Source organism: Callorhinchus milii, unplaced genomic scaffold (genome assembly GCF_018977255.1).
Source record: "Callorhinchus milii isolate IMCB2004 unplaced genomic scaffold, IMCB_Cmil_1.0 Scaffold1, whole genome shotgun sequence".
Lineage (NCBI taxonomy): Eukaryota > Metazoa > Chordata > Chondrichthyes > Chimaeriformes > Callorhinchidae > Callorhinchus > Callorhinchus milii.
The window spans coordinates 22,112,226-22,139,479 of NW_024704742.1; the positions used below are offsets into that span (position 1 = coordinate 22,112,226).

The 27,254-nt window shown below is 37.6% G+C and overlaps 1 protein-coding gene across 1 annotated transcript in view; it reads right to left on the bottom strand.

The window, feature by feature from the left end:
- Positions 1-226: 226 nt before the first annotated feature.
- Positions 227-27,254, bottom strand: part of slc10a7 (solute carrier family 10 member 7) — a 99,238-nt gene continuing 72,210 nt past the window's right edge. Inside the window, exons 8-12 of the mRNA XM_007899159.2 lie at positions 19,402-19,567; positions 16,671-16,722; positions 16,428-16,501; positions 1,614-1,759; positions 227-404 (exon numbers count right to left, since the gene is read on the bottom strand). Coding sequence (XP_007897350.1) covers positions 366-404; positions 1,614-1,759; positions 16,428-16,501; positions 16,671-16,722; positions 19,402-19,567 — 477 coding nt within the window. The 3' untranslated portion in view covers positions 227-365. The remainder of the gene's footprint in view (positions 405-1,613; positions 1,760-16,427; positions 16,502-16,670; positions 16,723-19,401; positions 19,568-27,254) is intronic.

Here is a 27,254-nt window from a genome sequence, read left to right on the forward strand (position 1 = left end):
GCATTAAACGTTTTTGAATTTTTAACTTCAGTAACAATGGCTTTCCAATCAATTAACCATTATGTCAGCACATATACACCTTGAACAAGTCCCCGTTTCCTTGTTTCAAGTCTAACTAGTTGAACCAATCAGTGCTAGAGACCTCTACTTTCATCCATCAATCATCTTTTTACGTAAACACACAATCAAACAGGATTCTTCAGTTGTACTTTTAAGGCACTTTATCACATATACCCCCAAAAATAAATGACTTATATGCACAATTCTTAAATACAGATCTTAATTGGAATAGTTTGCTGCAATTCTATATGTATGGTACATTACATTATACATACATTCATACAAAATAGGGGTTTCCACCGATGTTATACTGGGATCTTGGTTTGTCTTGTGAGTTTTAATGCCTGTGGATTTAAAAAAAAACAGAATTTAATTTTGATTTTAATCTCATGGCAACAGAAATCTTGGTAAATCTTCTCTATAGTAATATTCAATTTAAAACCAAACAATATGGGGCAAAACACCAGAATTTTTTTCTATTGTGAATAACAAATAAAATTAATCATCTGCAAAATACAGCACTCTGGATTTGACCCTGAATATATTTTTCAATACATTATTTTATTATAACAATTTGTTAACTTCTTATACAAATAGGATAACATTTCTAACAGCAATAAGGTCCGATGTGAAATTAATTTGGGAAGTTTCAAACCAAACCGACTATAATTATGCACTAGTTGATATTAAGTTGACAATTTCCAAAATGATAGTTGCTGTTGAAAGAAGAAAAATATGGCTCAAGAAGGGTGATCTTCAGAGTTTTGAATTAAAGCACATTATTAATGCAGTGTGGAGGTTTTTTTTTTACCTGTTTTAACCAAGAATGGCCTAGACACTATACTTTACAGTAAAACAGTTTGAGACGTCCTCAAAAGCACAATAAACGTAGAGATTAATATTAAAATATTTAGATTAATTGAATCGTCAAATGTTGCGATTGTGTTCTGTAACATGGATATCAATCCAGGGAGACTGAATTGTTTGTACAATACATTGATTTGGGGATTTCCCCCAATTTATGTAATTCATAGTTTGATGAAATGGCTTTCAATTTGTGAATTGGTTGACAGACCTCTCTCCCAAAAAAACTCATTGTCCTTGGAACCATATACTGGTACAAATTATTGTCATCAGTTATCACTTTCCAGAGGTAATAATCCCAATTTTCAAAAAAGAATCACTCAATCCATGATTGTTTGTGGGAGATTGTTGTGTGCAATCAGCTGCCGTGTTTCACCCACAAAATACACTTCACAATATGTTTTGTGAAGCGCTTTGGGATGTGATAAGCACTATATCAAAGACACGGATTATTATTATTATCAGGAAGATTTCAGAAAAAAACATTGGACCAATATTTGTAATTGCCACAAGAAGTTGCAGGACCACAAGGCAGAAATGACAGAAAAGGCATTAAACTGATCGAACTAAGAAAACAAGGACAACAAAATTGATTTCCCGCAGGTTTTTATCTCAAGGAATATTTGCGGTAATTTCACTAACATACGTTGATGTGGGTAAGGTTACTTATCTCGTTGTGCAAGCCTTACTTTTTGACGCGTGACCATCCAGGTCTTCACTGTTCCAACTAACAGGCCGCCTAGCAGAATCTGGGTGGGATGATAGATGAGTAATGGAACAGAGATGAGAGATAAATGTTCATACCCTGAAAACACTATCTTCAACATTGGGATTCCTGAGAATAGAAAACAAACATCAACAAAAAGTGTTTACATTTTTTTAAACATTCATTTCATGTTTCACGCTGAATTTTTTTTTACTTGTAAGTGGAACGCTCTGCAAATTTAGTAATCTTATCTAAGAAAAAATATATTCTGTTTTTTAGGGTTTGTAATGACTATTTCCAAACAAGGATTTTATTAACAATATTATAGTAACGTTACATGATCTTATGACTGAAAAAATACCCATTTGAAGACTCTGGCAATATATTTAGAGAGCACAGAAATCATATAACCCAAAAAACATAATATAGTTACTTTCTAAGGGCAAAACCTTAGGAAAGTTTCCTCACTCCACAAAGAAATATTGGACCAATACCTAGCAGTAAGCAGGAACCCGATTGTTAGTCAATTGGCGGATCGCTTTCTCGGGGTAATAATCCCTCCCCAAAAAAAAGAAAATAATTTGGTCACTTGATCCACGACTGTGGGACACTGCTGTGCGCAATTGGCTGCTGAGTTTCCCCCCAAAAATACAGTTAATTAACTTTACAATATATTATGTGAAGCGCTTTGAGACGTCCGAACAACATGATAAGGTGCAATATCAAATGCAAGGATTATTATTTGTAGTAACAATGGTAGCAGTAGTAGCAATAGTAGATTTCAGGGTCCTTCCAATTAAATTTCCCCAAAGATTCCTTCCTTTGACAAAGCTATTCATAAACTGGAATAAAAAGCAATCTTAAACCACTGAATTATATTCTGTGTCTCTTAAGTAATTAAATAACATGCAGAATTTGCAGACAAAAATACAATGAGCTACAATGCTGCCTCCTCTTAAAGTTCAAAGTGTCTCCAACAAGAGTAAAATAATGAGCATTTGAAGTATTTCAGGTGGATGTTAAAGATCCCACAGAAGAAAGTTTCTTCCAGATTTCTGGCCAACAATATCTCAGATAGAACTGGTCATTTGCTCCACGGCTATTATGGGACATTGCTGTGTATAAACCGGCTGGCGCTTTTCACCAACAAAATACCGTCAAACCACGTTACAGTATATCCTGTATACGCTTTGAGACGTCTCAACAATGTGATAAGGCGCTATATCAAATGCAAGAATTATTATTATTACTTTAATAATTGAGGAAGTAGGAATATTTAAAGCAATTTGTGTTGGTTCACAAGATGGCTTCTGATTAATGTCAGTATAGATAGCAAATATAAACAGCAACAACAACAAGATTACATTTGTATAGCACCTTTCACGTTGGGAAGATGTCCCAAGGCGCTGGACAGTGTACAGCATTTCAGACCTGAGCTGGGGTTGGGTGGGGGGGGGGGGGGGGGGGGGGGGGGGGGGGGGAGAAGGGAGGGGAGGGGAAGGGGGGTGACCAATGGCATGGTCGAAGAGGAGGGTTTTGTGGCAGGACTTAAAGGAGGCTAAGGAGGGGGCGAGGCAGAGTGATTGGGGGATGGAGATCCAGAGCTTGGGGGCAGAGTGGCTGAAGGCTCTCCCGCCATTGGTGGGGCGGGTGGGTTGGGGGACGTGGAGCAGGCCAGAGCCGGCTGAGCGGAGAGAGTGGGCGGGTTGGTAGGGGTTTAGGAGGTCGCAGAGGTAAGGTGGGGCGAAGCCATTGAGGGCTTTGTAGGTAAGGTCCAGGATCTTGAAGTGGATCCTCTGAAGGATAGGGAGCCAATTGAGTCAGACGAGAATGGGGGAAATGGGGTCATGGAGTTTGGTGCGGGAGAGGACACGGGCTGCAGAGTTCTGGATTATCTGCAGCCTGTGGAGGGAGGAGTTGGGAAGGCTGACAAGTAGGGAATTTGCATAGTCGAGCCTAGAGGTGATGAAGGCATGAACAAGTTTTAGCGGCCTAAGGGGTGAGGTAGTGGCGGAGTCGGGCGATGTTACGGAGGTGAGGGAAGGCAGAGCGGGTCATGGCTTGGATGTGGGGAAGAAAAGACAGTTGAGGGTCAAACAAGACACCTAGGTTCCTGACTGGCGGTGAGTTGAAGTGTGCAACCATGGAGGTTTGTTGCTGCCAGAGCCTGAGGTGCTGAGGCGCTGGCACGAACCAATCGGGAGGGCCTCAGTCTTGTTCACATTCAACTGTGGGAAATTTGCCCTCATCCAGGACTTGATGTCCAACTTGATGTCTGTCAGGACAGCAGTGGTCCTGGAGTTGAGGGTAGAAGCAGAAAGATAGAGTTGGGTGTCATCCGCATACATATGGGAGTTGACCCCATGTCTGCGGATGATGTCACCAAGAGGGAGCATGTAGATATTAAAGAGGAGAGGGCCAAGGACAGAGCCCTGGGGGACGCCAGATGTGACAGTGCGGGGGCTGGAGGAGAAACCATAAGAGGGAACAAAGTGGAGATGGTGAGAGAGATAGGAATCGAACCTGGCAAGGGCAGGTCCGCGAAGATTAAGTAAAGAGGAGAGGTGGATAAAGAGAGGCAGCTGACCAGATGAACAATTTGAGCATTATGGCTGTAAATGTAGCATATTAAACAGCATGAAACCTACAATGATCATGTCTGAATTGCAAGTGTAACAAATGCAATTCGATGTGCCACAACTCTGATATCCTGCTCCTTTCTTTGACACAGCCTGAATAAGTTTTCACAATGATATACGACTATGCAGGATACTGCACTATCTGTGCATTTACAAGGCCACTGAGCTGCAAATGTTTATAAAAGATTAATTGAATGTTTCTGAACTACAATGCAATGTCTGTAAAGCAGGTGGAAGGTATGTACTGTAAGTGGATTCTTCATAACTAATGTAATTTCTACCAAGAGCATTTATACCGTCAGACAAGTACAGAGTGTGGACTGATATAGAGCACTTTCTCAGCACATTACTACCCATTGCAAACACTTGGGAAATCACTAATGTACAGCATGTAATATTTCTATGTCATGCATGGCTCACTTTTCTAAAAGTCACCCAACAGAAGCTGACATTGCCAGATATTCCATAAGGAACATTTTCAATAGACATCTGCTAGCAATAGTTTGCTTCTAATGTAACATTCCGTACACAAAGCAAACACACAGTGGTAATTTATTCTTCTACTATTTGCTCCAAAAACTTTAGCATTTTTAATCTACAGATGGATATGTGCTGCTCATATGCAGGAGCATTTTTAGTGTGCAGGACTGATTCCTCTTAGTTTGGGGTTAAATTCCACAATTTGGTGACTCTTTTAAGCCCATCAGTTAAACTGAAAAATCCAGATATTGTTGGTAAGATTAATAATAATAATTCTTGCACTTGACATAGCGCCTTATTGCGTCTTCGAAACTTCTCAAAGCTCTTCACAGGATATACTGTCGAGTTTAGTCATTATATTTTATGGGCGAAATATAAGATTTAGCCTGTAAAAAATCTGTTATCTTCTGAATAAACCTGTCAGCATGCTGATTAATTTCATATAACCCAATAAATTAATTTAAATTTGGATCAACGATCAATATAATTACTACTGGAAGAACGCACTCTATCGGGATAATCTTGATCACAATTGAATACAATCTTGTTGTATAAACAGAGGCTATTTTTGGCATACAATACAAATGTGTGTAACTTCTAAATTATACAGTCAATGCGTAATTAGTAAGCGATTCATGTGTTAATTTTGGCAACACTAACACGTGGGAGAAGGACAATGTGGCAAAAGGAAGTAGGAAAACATTTCAAGTACATAAATATAGCCAAATACATAATTACCAAAAGATTTAGGAGAAAAGCAGCGCATTAATTTCCTCCCATAATCATGAGTTTGATTTGCTAAAAATTTTCCACTGTTTTCATATACTTTGTTGTAAAATAGAAATGACTGAAAATTTCTGCACTGTATAATTTTAAAAAAATGTTTATGCTTTTAGAACACACAAAAGAGATAGTTTGCCTTTTATTTGGGCAAATATTGGTATCAAGAGACTCTTAAAGCCCAATTTCAGACTCTGGGGTGCCTGCTGCTGCTGCTGCTGAACAATGTCCCAGTGCTCCAAAGGGGAATTCTTTAAATAAAATTCCTTTTATAATTCATTTTTTCAAAAATGTTTGGTGATGGTTACAACCCCCTGGTGACCAAAGGACACGGAAGATCAGCATTACCTTTAGGTCACAAAATAACTCACCAAGATTAACTCATTCCTCAAGGGATCATATGCACAGTACAGTGGTATTCATTTATTATTGCCATACTTTAGAAGTACTTTTCTTTAAGTCCCCTACACCTACACATGCACCACTACCAGTCTGGTGTGTGCAAGTGTTTCCAGGAGCTGCTATAATCTTCACAGTATGTTATTAAAACAATGTACATCTTGGAGTGACTTCAAAGTTATCATCGACTTCACTCTCATGATTTATGGCATCACCCTCTGTGTGCATGCCCGTTATCTATTATTCTCTTATTTAATCTGATCTTTGTACACAAGTTTCAACAGTAACTTTGTTTACTTAGGGCACTTGTCACTGCCATCACATTTTATATATTTGGTATTCTGCATAAAAGCAGTTTGTATGTGTGTAATCTGTGTAGATTAAACAGAAATCTATGTTTCATCAATTGACATGTGATGCTATTATTATTTCTGACCTATAAGTTTTTTTCTTCTCCTTAGGTTTTCTGACATAATGCACCATCCCCTGTCAGAGTATAATTCCCATGGAGTACATAGCAGTGATTTGCACTCAAATGTTCCCGTTCTGTTACACAAGTGTCAGCTTGGTTCAATCGGTAGCAGTGGATCAGAAGATTACGGTTCAATCTCCATGACAGAATTTGAACTCAATCTAAATTGACACTCCAGTGGAGAACTTGGAGTTGGAGTGCTGAATTGTCAGAGCTGCTACCTTTGGGATGAGATGTTAACTCAAGTTTGAAGTTTGAACTGCATTTAGTGACCATTAAATATCAAATTTCACTTCACAATTGTTTGTGGCAAGCTGACTGTAATTGCAAAGGAAAAAATCAGTAAAAGTAAGTAAACTTGAGAGTAAACCTGTGGGACATTTCAATATAATAAGGTACAATAAAAATAACTTTCATATTTAAAAATGCGTGCTTATTTTTGAGTACCAAACTTTTTTTTAGTTTGTTGGTCTCCAATCAAAATTAGTTTCGAAAATTTTCACTCGATGAATAGCAAATTTCTTTTAAAAAATTATGCAATTGTCAGAAGACAAAAGTATTTCAATTGTCTTCTCCTGTACTCCTAGAGAAGATAAAAAAGGCTCATCATTAGCCTTTAATGATCCATTGTTTTGCAATATGGGCATTGGCCCTTTGTCTAGCTTCTGAATTAAATGTGCAGGTTTGAAACACANTTTTTAAACCTTTAGCTTTTTACCTATAGATTTTAGCTGTGCAGATCAATTCTAATCCTGTTCTAATTAAATACTAGTTTACAAGGCCGGACAATTTTTGTTTTGGGTTTTTCAGTTTACACTGTAGGGCTGAAACAAGTTATCATAGATTAATAATAATGTGGTCACTCAATCCATGGCTGTTTGTGGGACCCTGCTGTGCGCAATTGGCTGACGAGTTTCGCCCACAAAACACAGTCACTATATTTTACAGTATATTCTGTGAAGCCCTTTGAGACGCATCAAAAACGTGGTAAGGCGCTATATGAAATGTATGGATTATTATTATCATCACTGCGCTTTACAGCAACTGTTGTTTAAAAGCTCGAACTAGCTTTATTAAGCACTCTTGAGATGCTACCCCACGTGAAGGGTGCTACAAAACACAAGTTGTTGTACTAAGTAACTCATATTGTTCAAATATTTTATTTCATGTGTATATTTATTTTATGTGAAAAGTGATATATAAAATGCAAGTGATTATTAATATCCCTATCCTCAACTGCTTTTCTGAACAGATATTTATAGAGTTAGGTGCTAACCATCTCAACATTATTACATGATGATGAGTCTGTTCATTATCTACAACCCAGTGGAGAACGAAAGTTTGGTTCTAATCTCACCGGAGCCTTGTTAATATATTGTGTCCTCCAGTTCTACACTCACAGGCCAAGTTAAATAGCTTGTTCATATTCACTTTATGGCCCATATTTGCAAGATTTGACAACTACTATCTACTCGTTGAGTAAAATAAGTTCTTGACTTGAAATAAACATCTCTTGATTATAATAAAAACAGCAATGTGAATTGTGACCTCTTTGTTCAGTTTTATTGAATTTTGCTGAAGAACTGGAACCTTTTTAATGGTTTGATGGGAGCACAGATGCAAAACCTATTATGCTTTATTACAACAGATTATTGTGATGTGATTGAAGAAATGACAGTGAGATGTCATTAACCCCGCAAGATTTCTTGTGTGTCTACTCTAATCAGTTTTTCATAATAACTGTCACAGATCAAATCTGGAAATAATTCCTTATGAAGTGACATCTTCATTCATCCATCTCTTTGTTACAGGTTGCGTGTGTGATATGTAAATTTGTACATCAAGCATCTCTCTTGGGTGCAGAAATACTGCAAACTACCAGTCTTCTTTCTCCCTTTGGGCTTTTATACTGTGATGAGAATGGATCTAAAGCGATGATTCAAGCCAACTTAATACTCTTTTGTTGATACAAACCTGAAAAAAAGCTAATTTTGGAAAAAAAAATGTAAGTATCACAAAACTACAATATTTTCATTTGTTCTGGTTAAACCTTGCACATTCTAGTGTGAAGATCGAAAAAAAAACTCGTAAATGTAGAATGTAACCATTGACATAACTTGAAGACAGGGATAAGCTATAAGTCAGGATTCAGGCATTAAACTGACAAGACAGGACGAACAGAAGGTAAATGAGTTTTGTTGGAGAGGGTAGTTAGGTCAGCAGTGGAGGGATACCAATGTAGGTTAAAGCACAACAGGTTGAGATGTAGATGATGGAAATGAGGTTGAGAAGATCCCTTCCAAAATACCAACCCGATCATGTTCCCAGATCATTGTTAAACTGTTTCTTTTATTACTTCAGTGTATAATCGTAGGATTACTAAAGTTCAGAAATCAAAGGATTTTATGATTTTAACTGGTGTGGTGAAAGAGTAGAAGTTAACAGTTGGTTTTGACAGGCATGATTATATTTTTAATTAATGAAGCACTTAAAATTATTATTCCTTGCCTTTTCTACATTAATTATGAATATGAGTATTAACTAATGACAAGAATAGCATTATAAAACTCTAGACATTCTGTGTTAATGTGACAAAAGGAAATTGTGGTACCAAAACCTAGGCCATTTTATTTGCAAGTAGCATTTGGAAAATTCTTGGTTAGTTTGAAAACAGAGCAAGTAAAACTAGGGTAAAAATACATTTACAGAAGTATACTGGAATTAATCATCAAAAAAATAAAATTTGCATTAATATGCTTCAAAAATGTGGTTGCACAGGGATAAGTGCCTCTTAAAACAATTGAACTGTTAAAGTGATCTCAAGTTACCCTATGTTAGGTAACCACCAATGAGCTGTAAAATATTTGGAGATTGAAAAAGTCAAGCTGTGAATTATGACTTCTGGTACATTTGTCAAGTTATTTTGGTCATAGCTAGAACGTTCATTTCAAAAGGAATGCAATGTGAGTGGTCTAGTGAAAATCTGTCAAAGGGTTAAATTATTGAGGTAATATTGGTGCTAATATATATATGCCCAGAAATATTCTGTTACATTCATATGAAAAAGGAACCATCAGTTTGTTAGGATGGAGAATGCACTACTGAGAATGGTAGGTGAAACAGAATCCACATCAGCTGTTAAGGAACTAAATAACTGAAAAGGAGCAATATAAAAGGGTATGGGAGTAAAAGGCAAGATAATGGGTTTAAACAGATAAGCTTTTTCAGAGAGCCAATACAGTTATGATGGGTTGAATCACCTACTTCTCTACTGTAAATTTCTATGGTTCTGTTGAAAATAGTTCCCTCATCCAAATTTGGTGGAATGTTTGAGAACTGGCTTAAGATACACAAATACAATAATGGCTCAACATATCCAGACCCCAAGTAGGTCTATGCCTTCATAAAACTCGGTGGGAGAGAATTGGACAGAAAAAGCAACCTAGATATGTTTAATTTCAATTTTTATAGAAAATAATTGACATGAGAAGGTAAATATCTTGTAAAATAGCCTTTAGTAAATAATCGCTGACTGTGTCACACAAATATTTTCTCTTAAAAAGATACGTTCCAGAAAAAGCTTTTTTTTGTGAGTATAATGAAGCTATAATTCCTATCTCATTGTAGTTTAAAAACCTCTTGCTATCAGTGGTAATCCCAAAGCAATTAGACAACATGTGAACTAAAATGATCAGTGTTAGAGGTTAGGCAGTTACAATTAGTATTTAATACTATTTAGTAAAACAGAAATACTGTATTTTTTAATAGGTCAATTAGTAATCATCCAGAAAAATCTTGTACTGAAGTGCTCCTAAATTAAATAGCTAATAAACAGATGGTTTTGTAAAACAGTAACTAATTATTTTGTTTTAATTATGCTATTATTATGGCACAAAGGCAACACTACAATTACAAGTCTTCAATAAAGCGCTCTGGGTCTCAACCACGCGTGAACGGAGCTATATAAATGCAAGTTGTTGTTGGTTATATTTAACCTGAATTTAACAATTTATTTGATCCTTTCAGCATAAAATGTGTTATCTAACAATAAATTGACCATTTCTTCACAGAACTGTAGGTGTTAGTACTCAATCGCTTTAATTTAGACCACAAGACGCAACATATATAAAAAAGCAGTTTTTACGGCTAAAGTAATTTTTGCTGTCCTTTCGTAATATACAATAAATGTAATTTAAGTCAATGGTTCAAACTACACAGTTGATGAATCATCGGAAAAACTCGGCTATTTCTTTTAAATACAGTGGATTTCTTTATTTGATTTTATCAGAATTCAAGTGCTTGGGACATTTAATGTCCCAAGGAACATCATTGACCTCTATCTATACAATTGCCCTCTGCAAAGTAATTTCATATTGTGGAATGGATATTTATGAGGTTGGAGCTGAACAACCCAGTACTACTATATTAACTGAGTCACAATGAACACTCCATATTCCCATTAGGACACCCTCCTCTTGTTTAACAAACTCATGGGAGCTTAAACATGTAGGATTTCCAACCGAACAATGTCAAGCCATAGCTCAATGTCAGGTTCAATGCGACATTCCATGATTAAGGGTCAAATTGTCACCTTATTTGCAATCAATCAGTAAAAATGCACCCTGGCAAATATACTAATGAAAGCAATGAATCAAACTGTGTTTCACGAAAATATTAGTGGATCATCATTAAGTGATTTTATGTTCTACTCAGTTGTTGACTATAATTTACATGACTACAGCTCATATTGAGATGTTCTATATTTAAGGTGACATCAACACATTGGTTGTGTACCCAAACCACATCTTATTTGTTAAAGATCTCAAAATATTTCAAAAGAGGAGTTTCTCTGGTTTCCTAGTCAAAAATTCCCCAAATAAAACTGCAAATTCACTCTTTGGCTGCTTATGGGTCATTGTTATGCATAAAATTGACTGCCAGGTTCACACACAAAACACAGTCCTTTCACTTTACAATGTATCCTGTGAAGACCTTTGACTTGAAAGGTGCTGTAGCAAATGGAAGGTTATTATTATTTTGAGTAAAAAAAACTTAGTTTAATTTGATAATTTTAATTTGAAAATCTACTAAAAATACTGCAAAAGACTGAGCAGTAATAACATGGCCAAATCATTTGAAAATTATTATACACTGCAAAGAAGAATACCTTTTTTTAAAATAAATCTTTCTCCATTAAACTGTCATATCTTCATATATATATACTAATAAAATGACAATGTCTGTCTGTGTCTGTCTGTGCTTTAAGAAGGATCTCAATAAACAATTGACGTAGAGGCATGATTTTACCTCATCGGAAAGGTCTTGCATCTAGGAGTGACATGGGCATATTTGTTTTCGGGTATCACTTATCGTTCATGAGTTCTGACCTAAAATGTATTTCAGTTTTGCATTTTTCGCTGCAGTTAACCTGGTGGCCGCCGAGTTAAAGTGGGGCTGTGGCATCGTGCAGTTACACCTGGTGGCCATGTCGGCTGATCATGGCGCTGTGGCATCCTGTGTCACAGGGCATGCACTTAGCCAAGCAGCGGCGGGAACAGAATAAAAAACACAAATAAAGCTAAGCTGTGACAACAACAAAATTACATTTTTGAAGCACCTTTCACGTCTGGAGGACATCCCAGTGATTATAAATTATACATTGATATATATCATTATAAAGATGCCTAAGCAAAAATCAAACTTTTCAAGGATAAGTAAAAATGCTAGAACAAAAGAGAGAAGGCTCATTAAATCAAACTGAAGAACAAAGAACAGCGCGGCTGCACTTCAATGCTGAAAGGACTGCAACAGCATGCCAAAATGAGTTGTCCACTCAATGAACAGCACGACCAAAATGAGTTCTCCCACACCAACAATAAAATTACATGTGTATAGCGCCTTTCACGTCAGAAGGATGTCCCATGGCACTGGACAGTCAGTGTTTCGGACTCGAGCTGGGGGTCGGGATCGGGAAGGGTGGAGGGCAGTGGGGGGGAAGGAGGGTGAGTCCTCCTAGATGAATATAGATAAAGACAAAATGTCTGTCTATGTGTCAATCTAAATTCCATATTGGATCCTTTGGTTGCAAGCATAGCTGCAATGGACACAACTAGTCACTAATAAACAGGAAGAGCAGATAGGCCAATTGAGTCTTTCAGATCTAGCTGTTCGTTCAAACCACTGCCCTGCCCTATCCCCACAACTCTCAAGCCTATAGAATCAATTAATCTACAAATGTAAACAAACAATATTTGTATATGCTGTTGGCACATGAGAAATCTACAAGATGATGCATCATTCGTAAACGTAGAACTTCAAAAGTACATAATGGTAAAAATATGAGCTAATTGTACATTTTAGTGAAGTTGGGAAAATTGCAGATAAATAGTGTTAGTCAATTGGAACATAGACAATTTGGAACAGAAGAAAGGCATTTGGTCCATTGAGCCTTTTCCACCACAAACCATGTATTACAAATCTCCCCTAATCCCACCTTCTGACCAGATCTCTTTCTATGTGTGAGTAGGAGTCAGGAGATAATAATAAAAGTAATCTTTACATTTGATATAGTGTCTTATGTTAGAAAGGTTCAAAGCACTTCACAGCCAAATTGTGCGTAGTAATGTCCCACAAATAGCTATGAAGTGAATGACCATTTTTTTTTAATATAACTGGGGATCCTGGGGCAGGACACCAAGAGAAACTCCATTCCCTTTTCAAACGAGCAAACCAGGAACTTGGTTAACGTCTCATTCAAAGGATGCAGCACTCCCTGGAGTATCAGTGTAGACTACAAACTCAAAGTTCTGACATGAGGCCTTAATCCACAACCTTCTGACTCAGAGGCTTGAATGAAACCAACTAAACACGGTTGAAACTTTTATCAGAGCACTGGATGGGAGAAGTATAGACAGACTGGGTTAAAGAATGATATCTAGGAAAGGTTTAAATCCTGCCTATCAACTTTTCTACCATTTCCCTTTTTGTATCTTATACTTGTACTCAAGCATTAAGGCAACAGTGGCAGTAGGAGAAAGGGATAGGAGCGAGTGGAAATATGCACAAAAGCAGTTGGGAATTTGAGTTGTACGCCTAGATGTCAGTTTACATCTGTAGGCTTTGGAATGCGCTGAACTGGCAAGAGTACGACTGACCTAGGATAAATCCTGCCTCCTTTATACCACAATAATCCACACCAGCAAGGCTGGTGAGTCTGCTCAGCAAGGCACTGACGCATGCCTGGAGAGTGGGCTGGCGGGAGGGAGTCTTCACGCGACTCATGGACATTTTTGGTTCATGAAATTCTTTTAAAAAACATTTTTAGGTTTCAGGCCTGGTCTGGCTAAGTTCAAATTCCAGATACCCAGAGTACGATACAGCATTTCATATTTGATAGGTAGATATTACAATTTCAATTGGCATTTCTTTTCTACTTCTCATTATTAATTTTTTTCCTAAGTTTTTATAGGTCTAAACACTTCATAAATTGAATGCCAAATACAAAGTCTAAAAGCTGAAGACTAGTTTGCAGTCATCAGACTAGCATATGAAAATATTGGGGTTTGCAAATCAATCGTGTTATAAGCAAACCCACATTATAATGAAGCAAGTTTACAGAACTCTACAATATTATGAGAAAATTCAGAGCCCTAGTGAATTCTCTCACAATCCCATTAAATCATAAATAGATATTTAGACTCTTGATGGCTGATGATTAATGCCAAGAAATAACACATTTACAGTGGCCAGATACCCCAAATAAGGTACAGGTCTTTTTTTGCTGTTGTTGCATATGAAGATTTCACCAGCTTTGGATCTGAATAAATGTTTCAGTCAGCAGGTGAAACTCAGTTTGATAAAATGAAATCTGACCAGTCACTATAAGCAGTTCATTACAAGTGCATCTTTAAAGAGCCCTACAAGGGTTCAGGGGTTACTTTGCTCAATTAATCGTAGATTGTTGTGCACAATTGGCTACCAAGTTTCTCCAACAAGATATACAGTCAATTCACTTCACAGTATATTCTGTGAAACGCTTTGAGATGTCTCAAAGATGCGATAAGGCGCTATATCAAATGCAAGGATTATTATTATAGATTGTGCTACAAAACAGGTATTTCTGAAAGCAGGAAATTAGAGATTGAGAAAGACTTTAATTTTAAAGTAAAATAAATTTTATTTTGAGGTTGATGTGAGGGGGGGCAAAAGAAATTGAGTGTTTTCATGGACAAAAAAAACAGCAGTTAGGATATTGGAAGTTACATTTATACTGTAGCCCCAAACAGACAGCTTCCAGTTCCATTCAAATTGATGGAAAACAGAGTGATCTCCCAGGATTTAGACTTACAGCCACACAGATTCAGTTCATATGGAGAATGGTGAATTACCAGCTCAATTTTTCTTTCTCTCAAAAAAAGACAAGAATCACATTAGGTGTTCACAGTAGTCGGAACCAATTTTTTTTATATATGAAGATGAGGCATTTAAAAAAACTGTGAAATCTTAATTCTTTACAGCTCAATTACCCACCATAATTATGAAGGGAAACCATCCACTTGTTGCCCCTAATTTATTATACCATTAAGGTCCAATCCTTCTATTGCAACATGCATTTATTTAGCACCCTTCACTCGGGATAGTGTCTTGGAGCACTGAGACGTCGGATGTTATGATCATATATTAACATTAACTTGTCAGGATTTTAAGAAAATAATGGGAGTAGATAAAATATGTCTAATTTTACCGCAAAGGCACAAAAGTTAATCTATGAATTTTCCATATCAATCTACTACATTTTTATGTGCAACGTTTATATAAAAGTGAGAAGTCCTCATTATGTGAATATCATATTTCTTTGATTTATTCAGCCATGCTAAATTCAAATTATCAGTAGGATAGGATAATAATAATAATCCTTGCATTTGATACAGCACCTTATCACGTCTTCGAGACGTCTAAAGAGCTTTACAAAATATACTGTAATGTGAATTGATTGTATATTTTGTGGGGATGCTAGGTTACTGCAATCTTAACTTTAACCAGTGGATTATGGCATCTGAACATAATTCCATCATATTCTGAATTGTGATCAAAATAAATAACATTTATACTTGGCCATTTACTGTAAAGCATTTGAAAATTTACAAGAGTAATTCAGCAATTGCAGAATGGAATGGAGTGGTACAAACAAAACAAGAATAATAGTGCTCTTTCAGTTAACACATTAATGTGTTCTCCAATCGTTGAAATGAAAGGGAATAATGTATGAACTCAAACTCTATTTGTAAAGGTAATTTCTTTAGTTAGTCTGTGTTGTCAAGTGCAAACATTATTTTTAACGAAGTACTCCATCTGTCTCCTCCCCTGTTTCCCAGTTTTCAATGCTCCCACAAATTTCCAAAGGTAGGGCTTAAAATAGCTATCCCAGCCTTTTCTCTATCACTGAGTAGTTTTCTGAAGAGCCAAGAAGATTCATAATGTCTAGCTGAAAAAGTTGGAGTCTTAAAATGTAAGAGCCTCTACCTACTTCTCGACAGACCTAACGCCAGCCGAGATCAGTTTGTAGCACTCTCACCTCGGTGCCAGATGGATGTCGGTTCAAGTCCCATGATTTATACTTAATCTAGGCTGACACTCCAAAGCAGTCCTGGGAAGCTGCACTGCGCAACTTGGCTACCATCTACAAAATACATAGTCACTGCACTTCACAGTAAAAATACCTTGAAGCGTTCTGGGACATAGACAATATAATAAGACACTATACCAAATGCAAGGAATATTCCAAATCCGTGACTGTCCAGCACCTCCAGAAGTGAAAGGCGCTATACAAATATAATTTTGTATTGTATTGTAAAATATGTAAAATCACTCTAGTAGTTATCCATGTCCAAGTCCTGACTGCATCAGCAGACATATTCACAACTGTTTATTAAAACCAAATGGTAAATCACAGTAATACAAATACAATATTGTATATTCAATAATTTGTAAAGTTGACATTGTCGTTTCTAAAATGGAATTTACTTACCAAGAGTAAGAGATTTATGCGTGGAACAGAACATAATGGCAACTGTGTCTGCGGCTTTAAAGCCCGATTTCTTCCTGGAAGTAAAACAGAAATTGAATATATTATTCTAAAAAACTTCTTCTGGATACTTTCACAAGTACAATGTTTTTCAATTTATGCAAGCCATTGACACCATAATTCCATCTAAAATTCAGGAATAGAGCACAATTCTTAAAAACACTTAAAACCAGTACAAATACTTACCTTGTAGAGATGGCAAAAGTTAAAAACATGAAGATCAGCTGAATGAAAAATACTGAAATAAAAATAAAAATGAAATTTAATATTTTGATAAAGTAGTACTGATTACTCGCAATGCAGGTATTGTAAAGATGAATTAATTTTATATACTGTAACATGTAACGGGTAAACTCGCCCTCTAATTTAAATAAACATTTTCAAGTTTCACATAAAGTACAGTACTAGGTTTCATGTAGCACAAACATGAAATACTCAAACTACTTATAATTTTATTATTGTAATTATGACTTATTTGATCTGAATATTAAACAGTAATATATTTTTCCATTTTTATCACTTTTACAATAGGGCGAATTTTGCACTATTTCTTAAATATGAAGTAGTTCTGGTAACTAACTGCAAGTAAGCAACAGTAAGCAACAAGTGTTCTCAAGTCTGCTGCCAGACTTCCAGATTTTGATTTCTTAGTTAAGAAAACACACAAAATATATGTATCTGTCTATACTATAAGCAAATGATGCTTTCTATTAAAGGGCGTAAAACGAAACAATAATGACATCAAATAATTTAACAAAAGTAAAACTAACTTGAGAAGGCGAGTTTACCTTGTAAAACCATAGCAACTGACAGACAGTGAGAGAGACAGAACTGGTAAGATGGGGATACACAGTTTGGTCTGGGTAAGTATGTGGGCAGCAGAGTTCTGAATGAGCTGGATAGTGCAGCTGGGGAGACTGGCGAGGAGTGCCTTTGCGTAATCCAGACAGGCAGGTAGACAGCAAGAGACAGACTGGCAGACAAGAGACAGACAGGCAGACAGCGAGAGACAGACAGGCAGACAGTGAGAGACAGACAGGCAGACAGCGAGGGACAGACAGGCAGACAGTGAGAGACAGACAGGCAGACAGCGAGGGACAGACAGGCAGACAACGAGAGACAGACAGACAGAAAGTGAGTGACAATTGACTTTATGTTAGCATTAATTTCCTTGTTTAGTTAAGGTCTTGGCTATTCTTCTCATGGATGGAAATACATTTTTTTTCCATCACTCTAATATTTGTCTCAATTTCATTTGGAAGTGTTGTGCAACAAAATCCTTCTTAGAATGCTTCACAATTAAACTATTTGCCTTTACCAGTAATTTAAAGTAACTGATCTCTGTATTTTTAATTTTGTATGCAGAGACCAAATATTCACCCACTTCCAGACTTCCTGATCAGTTTTGCTGCATTGCTATATCTACTGTATCTAATATACATTTTAAGACTCCAACTTTTTCTGTATCTACTGCATGACATATCTAACACTACATCTACTCTAACATCTGCTCTAGCGCTCTGATTTGCATGAATTAAATAGCAGTCAATGATCATCTCAATAAAATTGCTTGTGGTTTCAACATTCCCCTCTGAGTGTCCCTTGTCTGGCCACTTAACTTCTGGCTAATTGAATTCTCCCTCGGTTATGATTTCTTGATTAAACAACTCACAATCTCCCTGCAGTTTAAGCTAGGAGTCTATTATTCGAGTTTTGCACATGGAATCAGATTTGTATTCTGCGATTTAATCAAATAATCTTGCAATGTAAGAACAATTTTTATTTAATAGAAAGGCAAGACACGACCATTTTTAAAATGTAAGGTAATACCTGGAATGTCTAGGTTTGATTCCTGATTATGCCGATTGAACAACAACAAGAGAATTACATTTGTAAAACGTCTTTCACGTCGGGAGGACGTCCCAAGGCCTGGACAGACAGAGTTTCGGACCCGAGCTGGGTTTCGGGGTGGTTGGAGGGCAGGAGCGGAAGCAGGGAGATCGAAGAGGAAGGTCTTGAGGTGGGTCTTGAAGGCGGCAAGGGAGTGGGCGAGACGGAGGGACTGCGGGATGGAGTTCCAGAGGGTGGGGGGCAGAAGATTGGCCCGCCCGCCAATAGTGGGGCAAGCAAGGCGGGGGATGTGAAGCAGGCCGGAGCTAGAGTGGGGATGATGCAAATATTCAATAGCCCTTGGAGGGGAAGGTAGATATTAATCAGATTCCCTACTCTTGACCCCTATCGGTTTTGACTTCTATTACAATGTGTGGACAGGATCAAGTATGATGGGGTTCCCTTCCACGATTATATTGCCCAGTAAAATTCACTGTCTAGGTTCAGACATGAAAAATAGGTGGTTTCTAGAATATGTTCAGAGTCTGCGAAAGTGTAATCTCATACGGGTCACTACTCAGAGAGGGGAGGAAAGCTTTTTTTTTGGAAAAAGGGAAAAGATTAAAAGGTTTGAATAGGAGATATTCTTTCTCCTGCTGTGAAAGAATTTTATAATTCACTTGGTACTGTGGAACTCCTAGGTTCTGGGACTTTTGCTCATATGGAATAATCTTAAAAATACTTTAGAACTCAGTTATCTTCTTTACCAATCAAATTTAAACAGCACAGAAATACCCTTTACAATATTTATCTTTTTTGGTTCTAGTTTCTACTTTTTTTTAGCAACATGATTTGCAGCTTTTTTAGTATAGTATTAAAGTGGTTTGGAAAATTTATTTTACTAATTTAATCTGGTAGTTGGATTAAGCATAAAAAGTGATTGAGAAATTGGAATGGGATAACTGGGGATAATTCACAAATTTTCCTCAGCTGAAAAACTGCTACAACCCTGCGATAACTGACAGCAATATGTTTGACTGGTTAGAAAATTATAAACATGTCTACTCAAATCTTATACATTACTTACTTATAAAAATAATTATTATTAGACTAAAGGTATCTAGGTCAATATTTGAATTGGAGAAAGTATCACAAAAGGTTGTGTATATGATCATAAGGAGCACACAGCTGCTGATCGCTCCAAATGGGGGCTTCTTCCTTTCAACCCAATCCTTCATGCATCTTCGAAGAATCTGAATGAAAAAAACAGTAGGTCTTCTTTTAGAGGGTTACTTGCACCAAGTTAGGCATCACAAAGTAAATATGACAGAACAGTAGCTTGAAGGGAATGGAATAATTTGGATGGTGTCCCCAGTGGATTTCAAAGCTTTCCAGCTGCACAAATATTCTTCTGGGGAATTTAACATTTTAGGGCAACTTCCACTGGGGGACTCCAATGAGAGTACATTTTCAACTAGATTCAAATCCATCCTTAATCACAGCAAATGCTCCTTGCTAGCTGTCACTGAAATATACCCATTACATTTCCCTTAAGTTTTTATCCTCTATTGGCATAAATGAGTGCACGTAATTACCAGGACCTCCTCTCCATCAACAAACAATTTGAAGCTCAACTTTGGGAGCTGGAAATATGACATCTTCTGGAATTTCATAAAAGTAGATAATCGAAAGTGATCCTTAGAACATTTAAATATTTAAACAGCAAGCATTGCACCAGAAGTTTCTAATTAAATTATAACTCATGCTTGAAAAGCAAAAGTGCATGTGTTGTGGGAGTTTAAATAATTTAATCCTTGAACATCCAGTCTGTTTGTAAGCCTGAATACAAATGACATTGGAAGCATTTGGAACACGAATATGGCCAGTATAAAGTTAATCAATAAAAAATAAAAACACTTTCTCAACAAAGCTAACAAAATGATTAAACATTTAAGAAAACATCGTCCATTAAATTTCAAAAACATCTGTTTAAAGTTTACAAACACTAACATTTACATTGAGATGCACATCATTTGAAAAGCTGCCACATGACACAAACGTATACAGTGGAATCTTAACCTACAAACTCCTTGAGACCAAAGGGCGATGAAATTGCTGGTTTGTCTACAACAACGTTTTCATTTTTCAATGATTAAAGAATAAATTTGTTTTTAGAACTATTTTATTGTGATGAATTATTTTAAATTGCAGTATAATGTACATCTATTTAAAGTTAGTACACATAAATGAAGTGGAGAATACACTTTAAATAGAGATTATTATTCGACACTTCATTATGTACTAACCTTAAATAGGTGCTCTATTAATGTAATCATTGCACTTGGTTGAGTTGTCAGTCTATATATGTGATGTGCACTGAAGTTCCACTAAGGGAACTAATGATACATTATAAATCATAATGAAGTGATCAACCAACCATAATGCTTTATTTCCCAATGTGGTGAACCTAATATTATATTACTGCACAGAGTGGTAAGGAATGAACAATTCGAATGAAAGATACCCAAAGCACTTAGAATGTTAGTATCCATCTCCTGAGGACAGCAGACCCCTTTCAATGTGACCTCTTTTTAAAAACTTCTTTTGCGAATTTTATGCTCATCATATTAAGTTAATGTTGAGGCTTTGAGCAACTAGTGTTAGTATAAATCACTCCCAGTTCAGACATAGCACTGAAAGTTTCTTCTCTGTGCTCCAAACTTAGAAATAGCACCCTCAGTGTGTCACTCATTTCCCAGGTCTCTGAGTAAAATTGCTAATTCAGTCCCAAGTTATGGACCATCAGAAACTGGATTAAGATGACACAGGACACCAAGAGTCAACAGAGGAGAATTATGTCCCATTTCAATCAAGGCCATATTTAAATCTAGGTCCCAGAGGTGAAACACCAATGTCTACCTCATTACACTTTTTAGTCCCACAGTAACTTTATGGTGAGCATATTTACACAGTGTAATTTACGGGTGTACCATCACTGAGTGAAGTAGGCTAATTTGAGAACTCAGAGGATGAGGTGTCTTGTGGCAGACTTGCTCAGCAACTCAGCTACATGTCCAGCCAGCCTGGCTCATCAGCAGGACCTGGAAGGGCAGACCAGTCACTGAGGACTTACCACTCAGCCTCTGTTAACCATGGAAGCCAAAGCCCTGTTGATTATTGCTGTCCGAGCTGAACAAGCAGAGGGAGATTCATGAAACTTGGTTGGTTGCTCAGGTATGGTGATGGGTTTCCACACGTGTCAGACAGCCAACTGATCCCCCCAAAAAGCCCACTTCTTAATAATAATAATCCTTGCATTTGATATAGCGCTTTTCACGTCGGGAGGACGTCCCAAAGCGCTTCACAGAATATACTGTAAAGTGAATTGACTGTATATTTGAGGGCGAACGCAGCAGCCAATTGCGCACAGCAATGTCCCACAAACAGTCGTAGATTGAAAATGACCAATTTATTATTGTTTTTGGTTTTGGAGGGATTATTATTAGGCTCTGTGTGGAGTAAGGAAACTTGCCCAAGGTTTCGCCCTGACCTGCCTGGAATTGAACTCAGGTCTCTCGCTTGCAAAGCGAGTGCTCAACCACTGAGCTACAGGACTCCTTTGTCCCTTTCAAGGTGTTAACTTTCTGTGCATGCGTGGAAACCTAACATTAGTAATCTCAACCTTTTCTTTCCAATGCAACAAGACGAAAAAAGCAAGTTTGAGCAGTCAATACCTAGATGGGGCAAGTTCATAGCCCCATAGCCTCAAATTGTTCATGCAGCTCACTAAATACGCTGCTTTGAAAAATAGAAGGTAAAATTCGTGCACCAGTCAGTGCTCCTTTGAATTTGTGACTAGCCCACATTTTACCTTCCTCGCCGGTCTCCCCAGCTCCACTATCCACAAAATCCAGTTAATCCAAACTCCGCCATCCGCATACTCACCTGCACTAAACTCCATACATCCATCACACCAGTTCTAGCCAGGCTCCACTGGTTCTCCATCACCGAACAGATCAATTTTAAGATCCTCATACTTGTCTTCAAATACCTTCATGCCCTGACACCCCTCTATCTCTCCGACCTATTTTCTCTCTAACCCACTACCTGGTGCCTCTGCTCGACTGGCTCCAGCCCCCTGCTTGTCTCTTGTGTCCTCAGTTTCACTTTTGGCAACTACGCCCCAAGCTCTGGAACACTCTTCCTCTATCCCTCCGCCTTGTCCCCTCCTTTTCCATCTTCAGGTCATGTCTGAAGACCTTCCTTTTTGACCGTACCTACGGTCACCTCCCCCTCCCCCCGACTTGGCATCATGTTCCGCCACTGCCAAGCTCTCTGGGACATTGCCTTGCGTGAGGGACGCTACATAAATGCAATTTGTTGTTGCCGTTTTGAGTATAGCAGAGAAATGTACTCTGTAAGTAACCTAAGACATATCTAACCTATAAAATATTTTGCATATTCTGTTGTTTTCTTGCCACAATCTTATAGCCAAAGGTTTTTCAATTATGCGTTCCCTTTCTCATTCCCCCCAATAACTGCCAACACAACTCTGTTTCAACCCATAGATGTTTGTCAATATTATACAGAATCCAGCCGCCTCCCAATAAGATGCATATAATTTAGCAACCCCCACTGGCCATCAATACTCATCCAGAAAACAACTGAGTTCAAATGACAGGGTGAGATTCAAATACAAGTCTCTTTAGCATTGAAGTTGGATGCACTGACTGTTATTAAGGGCACCAGGTTTCAAAAGGAACTCGAGAAAGTTAAGAAATGAGAGGAACTCTTTTCCCAAATTGCAAAGATCCGATAAAATTTGTAAATTACTGAAGTAACAATAATAATTCTTGGATTTGATACAGCACCTTATCATGTCTTCGAGGAGTCTCAAAGCACTTCAGAGAACATACTCTAAAGTGAATTGAATGTTATTTTGTGGGCGAAATGCGGCAGCCAATTGCGCACAGCAGTGTCCAACAAACAGTCGTGGATTGAGTGACCAGATAATTTTTTTTGGAAGGGATTATTACCGCCGGAAAAGCGTTCCACCAATCGACTAACAATCGTGTTCCTACTTACTGAACAGAGGTGTGTGAAGTAAGGAAACATGCCCAACATTTCGCCCCACCTGGGAATCGAACCCAGGTCCTCACGCTTACTCTAATCACTAAAATACAGCACCACAGATGAATGCAGATTACACATCTATTGTATTCCAATAGAGATTTGCAACAATTTCCTCTCAACTCATTCTCTATGGCTGACTGACTTGGCACCAATGTAATAAGGGGACTGATTGTCTGACTTCTTCCCAGGATCAGAAACTGTAACTGAGACATGTTACACCAGCAAGAACATCACCAGCAACAAGCAATGGCTCTGCCTTAATACATCCAGGCTTAAACAGCAAAAGTTGAAAATGCCACGAGTAATTTATTTAAGCTATTTACATTTTTAGAAATAAAAGGTTAATATTTAATCAAGAGAAACGACAGGCTATTCGGTTATTTTGGGGGGGGTGGCAGTTCCCCTGATTTTACCTCCCACGGGGAGGCAAAAAGACTGGTCCCCTCCTCTCCAAGGAGTCTAAGACTTTATTTATACTGTATACTAGGCAATACACTGATCTCTGAAACGTTCACGATATCGTTAGTGAGTTGCTAAGTTAGGACTCACAAATGGACAGTGCCAAATGATAAATCAATTTCCAGTAGTGTTAAGGGAATTGAAATCAATTTGAATATACAAACCTTTTTAAACTTAAATGGGCTTTGAATGACATCCAAATTAAATTCCAGCTAGTTTTACGACACTCCCGTAATATTTTATTCTTAATTAAGGCTTTATTCTGTGCCAGTGATGACATTGCTGCAGAGACCATTAACAGCTGCGTGAATGTTGATGTGCAGAAGACATGCTTTAGTTACTAATGCATAGTAAGAGAGTGACTGTCATTTAAGTTCACAAATTGCATCAATATTTCTCAGATAGAACTGATGTAATATTACCTTGGTATAAATATAAACTTGAGTATAATCTACTACAAATGTAGTTAGTTATACAAGAGTAATATTACAATCAATAGAATGCAACATATGCCTATTTGACAAGTGAAACAAATGTTAGAATAATATTGATCCCAGATCTTGGAAATACTACTTTCTGGTCAGCTGGATTCCTGCCACATGCAGAAACCCATCAAACAATACTGAGAGTTCCAGATATTTATGCGACCTACCAATAGAAATTGCCATGTATGGAATGTGTGCATTCTTCCGTGAGAGACACACCTTACTTACCCAATTCCGGAGTTTCAGAGACAGTCTGTGGAGAGCCAAGGCTTGTGGGACCCAAGTGAGTGTTGTGGTCGTGCTGGAATTTAACCAGCTAAAACTGCATAGCTTGCCATCGAGAACACTGGCAAACTTTCAACTACTTTTACAGCTAGGACTACCTTACTAGTTAAGGCTTTAGTTTGGAGGCTTAACAAGAGCTCGGTGGGAAGAATCCCTTCCCCACCCGAGCTGCCCCTAAAAGTCACGCCAAAGTGCCAGGCTAGCTACAACAAATTACATTTGTATTATGCTTTTCACATCAGTAAGACGACCCAAAGGTCTGGACAGCTAAGGATTTGCACTCGAGCTGCGGGTTGAAATCAAAAGGGGTTGAGTGTAGCTGAAGGCACAGTCAAAGAGGAAGGTCTTGAGATGGGGCTAGAAGGAGGCAAAGGGAGGGGTCGAGGCAGAGGGATTCCAGGATGAAGTTCCAGAGGATGTGGGCCGAAAAATGAATGGCTCAAAATGGGAAATAGGAGAAGATAATAAATCAAGCAGCAGGGATTAGAAGATTGAATTTTAAAAGGCTGTAGATTGTAGAAAGAATGGAACACTGAAAAGGGTAGGGTGTTATTTATAGTAATAATCCTTGCATTTGATATAGAACTTTATTATGTCAACAAAATGTCTCAGAGCATTTTTAAGAATTTACTAAAAAATGCAGTGATTAGGTAGTTGGAGGCAATATGCCACAAAACACTCATGAAGTAAATAACTATTGTATTGAGAATAAATTACAGTGATACGCGTTACTACAACATTTGATAGGTTTATGGGATTCTAGGCTCACAAAGAAACTGACATCTCATAACAATTTGAGTTTGGGAACTAGATACATGACTTCTTTGGAAGCCAATCAGGCCATGACAAATGAACATCAGTCATACTGTGGGACATTGCTGTGCACAAATTGGCTGCTGCATTAGCCCACAGAAAACAACCACTGCACGTTACGGTATATCCCGTGCAAGCATTTTGGATGTCCTCCCAACATGATAGGTACTATATCAAAATGTAAGGATTATTATTATTATTATTATTGCAAACCTATGCAGTAATCCCTCAATTCAGCACACTTGGTATATCATGGGGGAGGGGGATTGGCAACATTTCATAACTGATAATTATCGTATCGAACATATTATAAAATGGCAGAATTTCAGTTCCTAATTATCAACTGGTTTCAAGTCTGCGCATCACTTTGGCACAATCGTTTGTTCCGAGGAGCTTTTCAAAAACTGTTTGACTGTCATCCTCGTTTGGAACTGAGCGAAAATGGAAGAACCACTTGTATGAGCTCAGAGGCAGTCCATAAGCTTTGCAGGATATCAGCTGATTTAAGTTGATATTCTATGTTTCAATGCTCAACCATGGAGTTCTCCACCATCAGAAGGAGGTGTTCAATGAGGTGTTCATCATTTATTATTATTTGAAATTACACTACAAGTGTTATAAATAGGATGCATTAAGGCTAGTAATATTGTACAATAATGATCATCGCTTGTGAGGTTGGAGAAAACAATTTATAATTGTCATTTATGAATTCATTGTACACCTTGCAAGTGAAAAATAATCTTATTACATTATTGGCAATGATATAATCTCTACAGGTGAAAAAATTAGGGAAAGCAATTCATCCGTGGCTAACTAGAGCGCAGTTAGGGAAAGCATCAGATTAAAAGAAAAGGCTTATAAAACTGCCAAGAAAAGCAGCAAATCTGAAGATTGGGAGAGTTTTAGAAACCAGCAAAATAAAACTAAAAAACTCATTAAGAGCGAGAAAAAGGAGTATGAGGGTAAACTAGCTAGGAACATTAAGTCTGATTGCAAAAGTTTTTACAAATATATTAAGAGGAATAGGCTAGTGAGGGTAAATGTTGGTCCACTTCAGTCAGAGACAGGAGAAGTTGTAATGGGGGATAAGGACATGGCAGAGTCCCTAAATGGGTACTTTGCATCTGTCTTCTCCCTAGAAGACAAACAAGTCTGCCAACAATAGAGAGGCACCAAAGGGATAAGGACAGGGAGCAACTTAGGGAAATTTTCATTAGTAGAGAATTGGTGCTAGGGAAACTGTTAGCACTAAAAAGTGACAAATCCCCTGGTCCGGATGGCTTGCATTCCAGGGTTTTAAAAGAGGTAGCTTATGAGATAGTGGAGGCCTTGTGTCTGATCTTCCAAAATTCCTTGGATTCTGGAACAGTCCCCATGGATTGGAAGATCACAAATGTCACACCACTATTTAAAAAAGGTGGAAAGGAAAAGATGGGGAACTATAGGCCAGTTAGTCTCACATCAGTGATAGGAAAATTTTAGAATCATTGATTAAGGATGTGGTAGTGCGGTATTTAGGGGAGCACAATATAATTAGGCCAAGTCAACATGGCTTTACAAAAGGGAAGTCATGTTTGACAAATCTCATAGAGTTTTTTGAGGATATTTCCAGTAAACTAGATAAGGGTGAATCAGTGGATGTGGTCTATTTGGACTTCCAGAAGGCATTCGATAAGGTGCCGCATAAAAGGTTAGTCCAAAAGATAAGGGCCCATGGAATTGGGGGGAGCATATTAATGTGGATTGGGGAATGGTTAACGGGTAG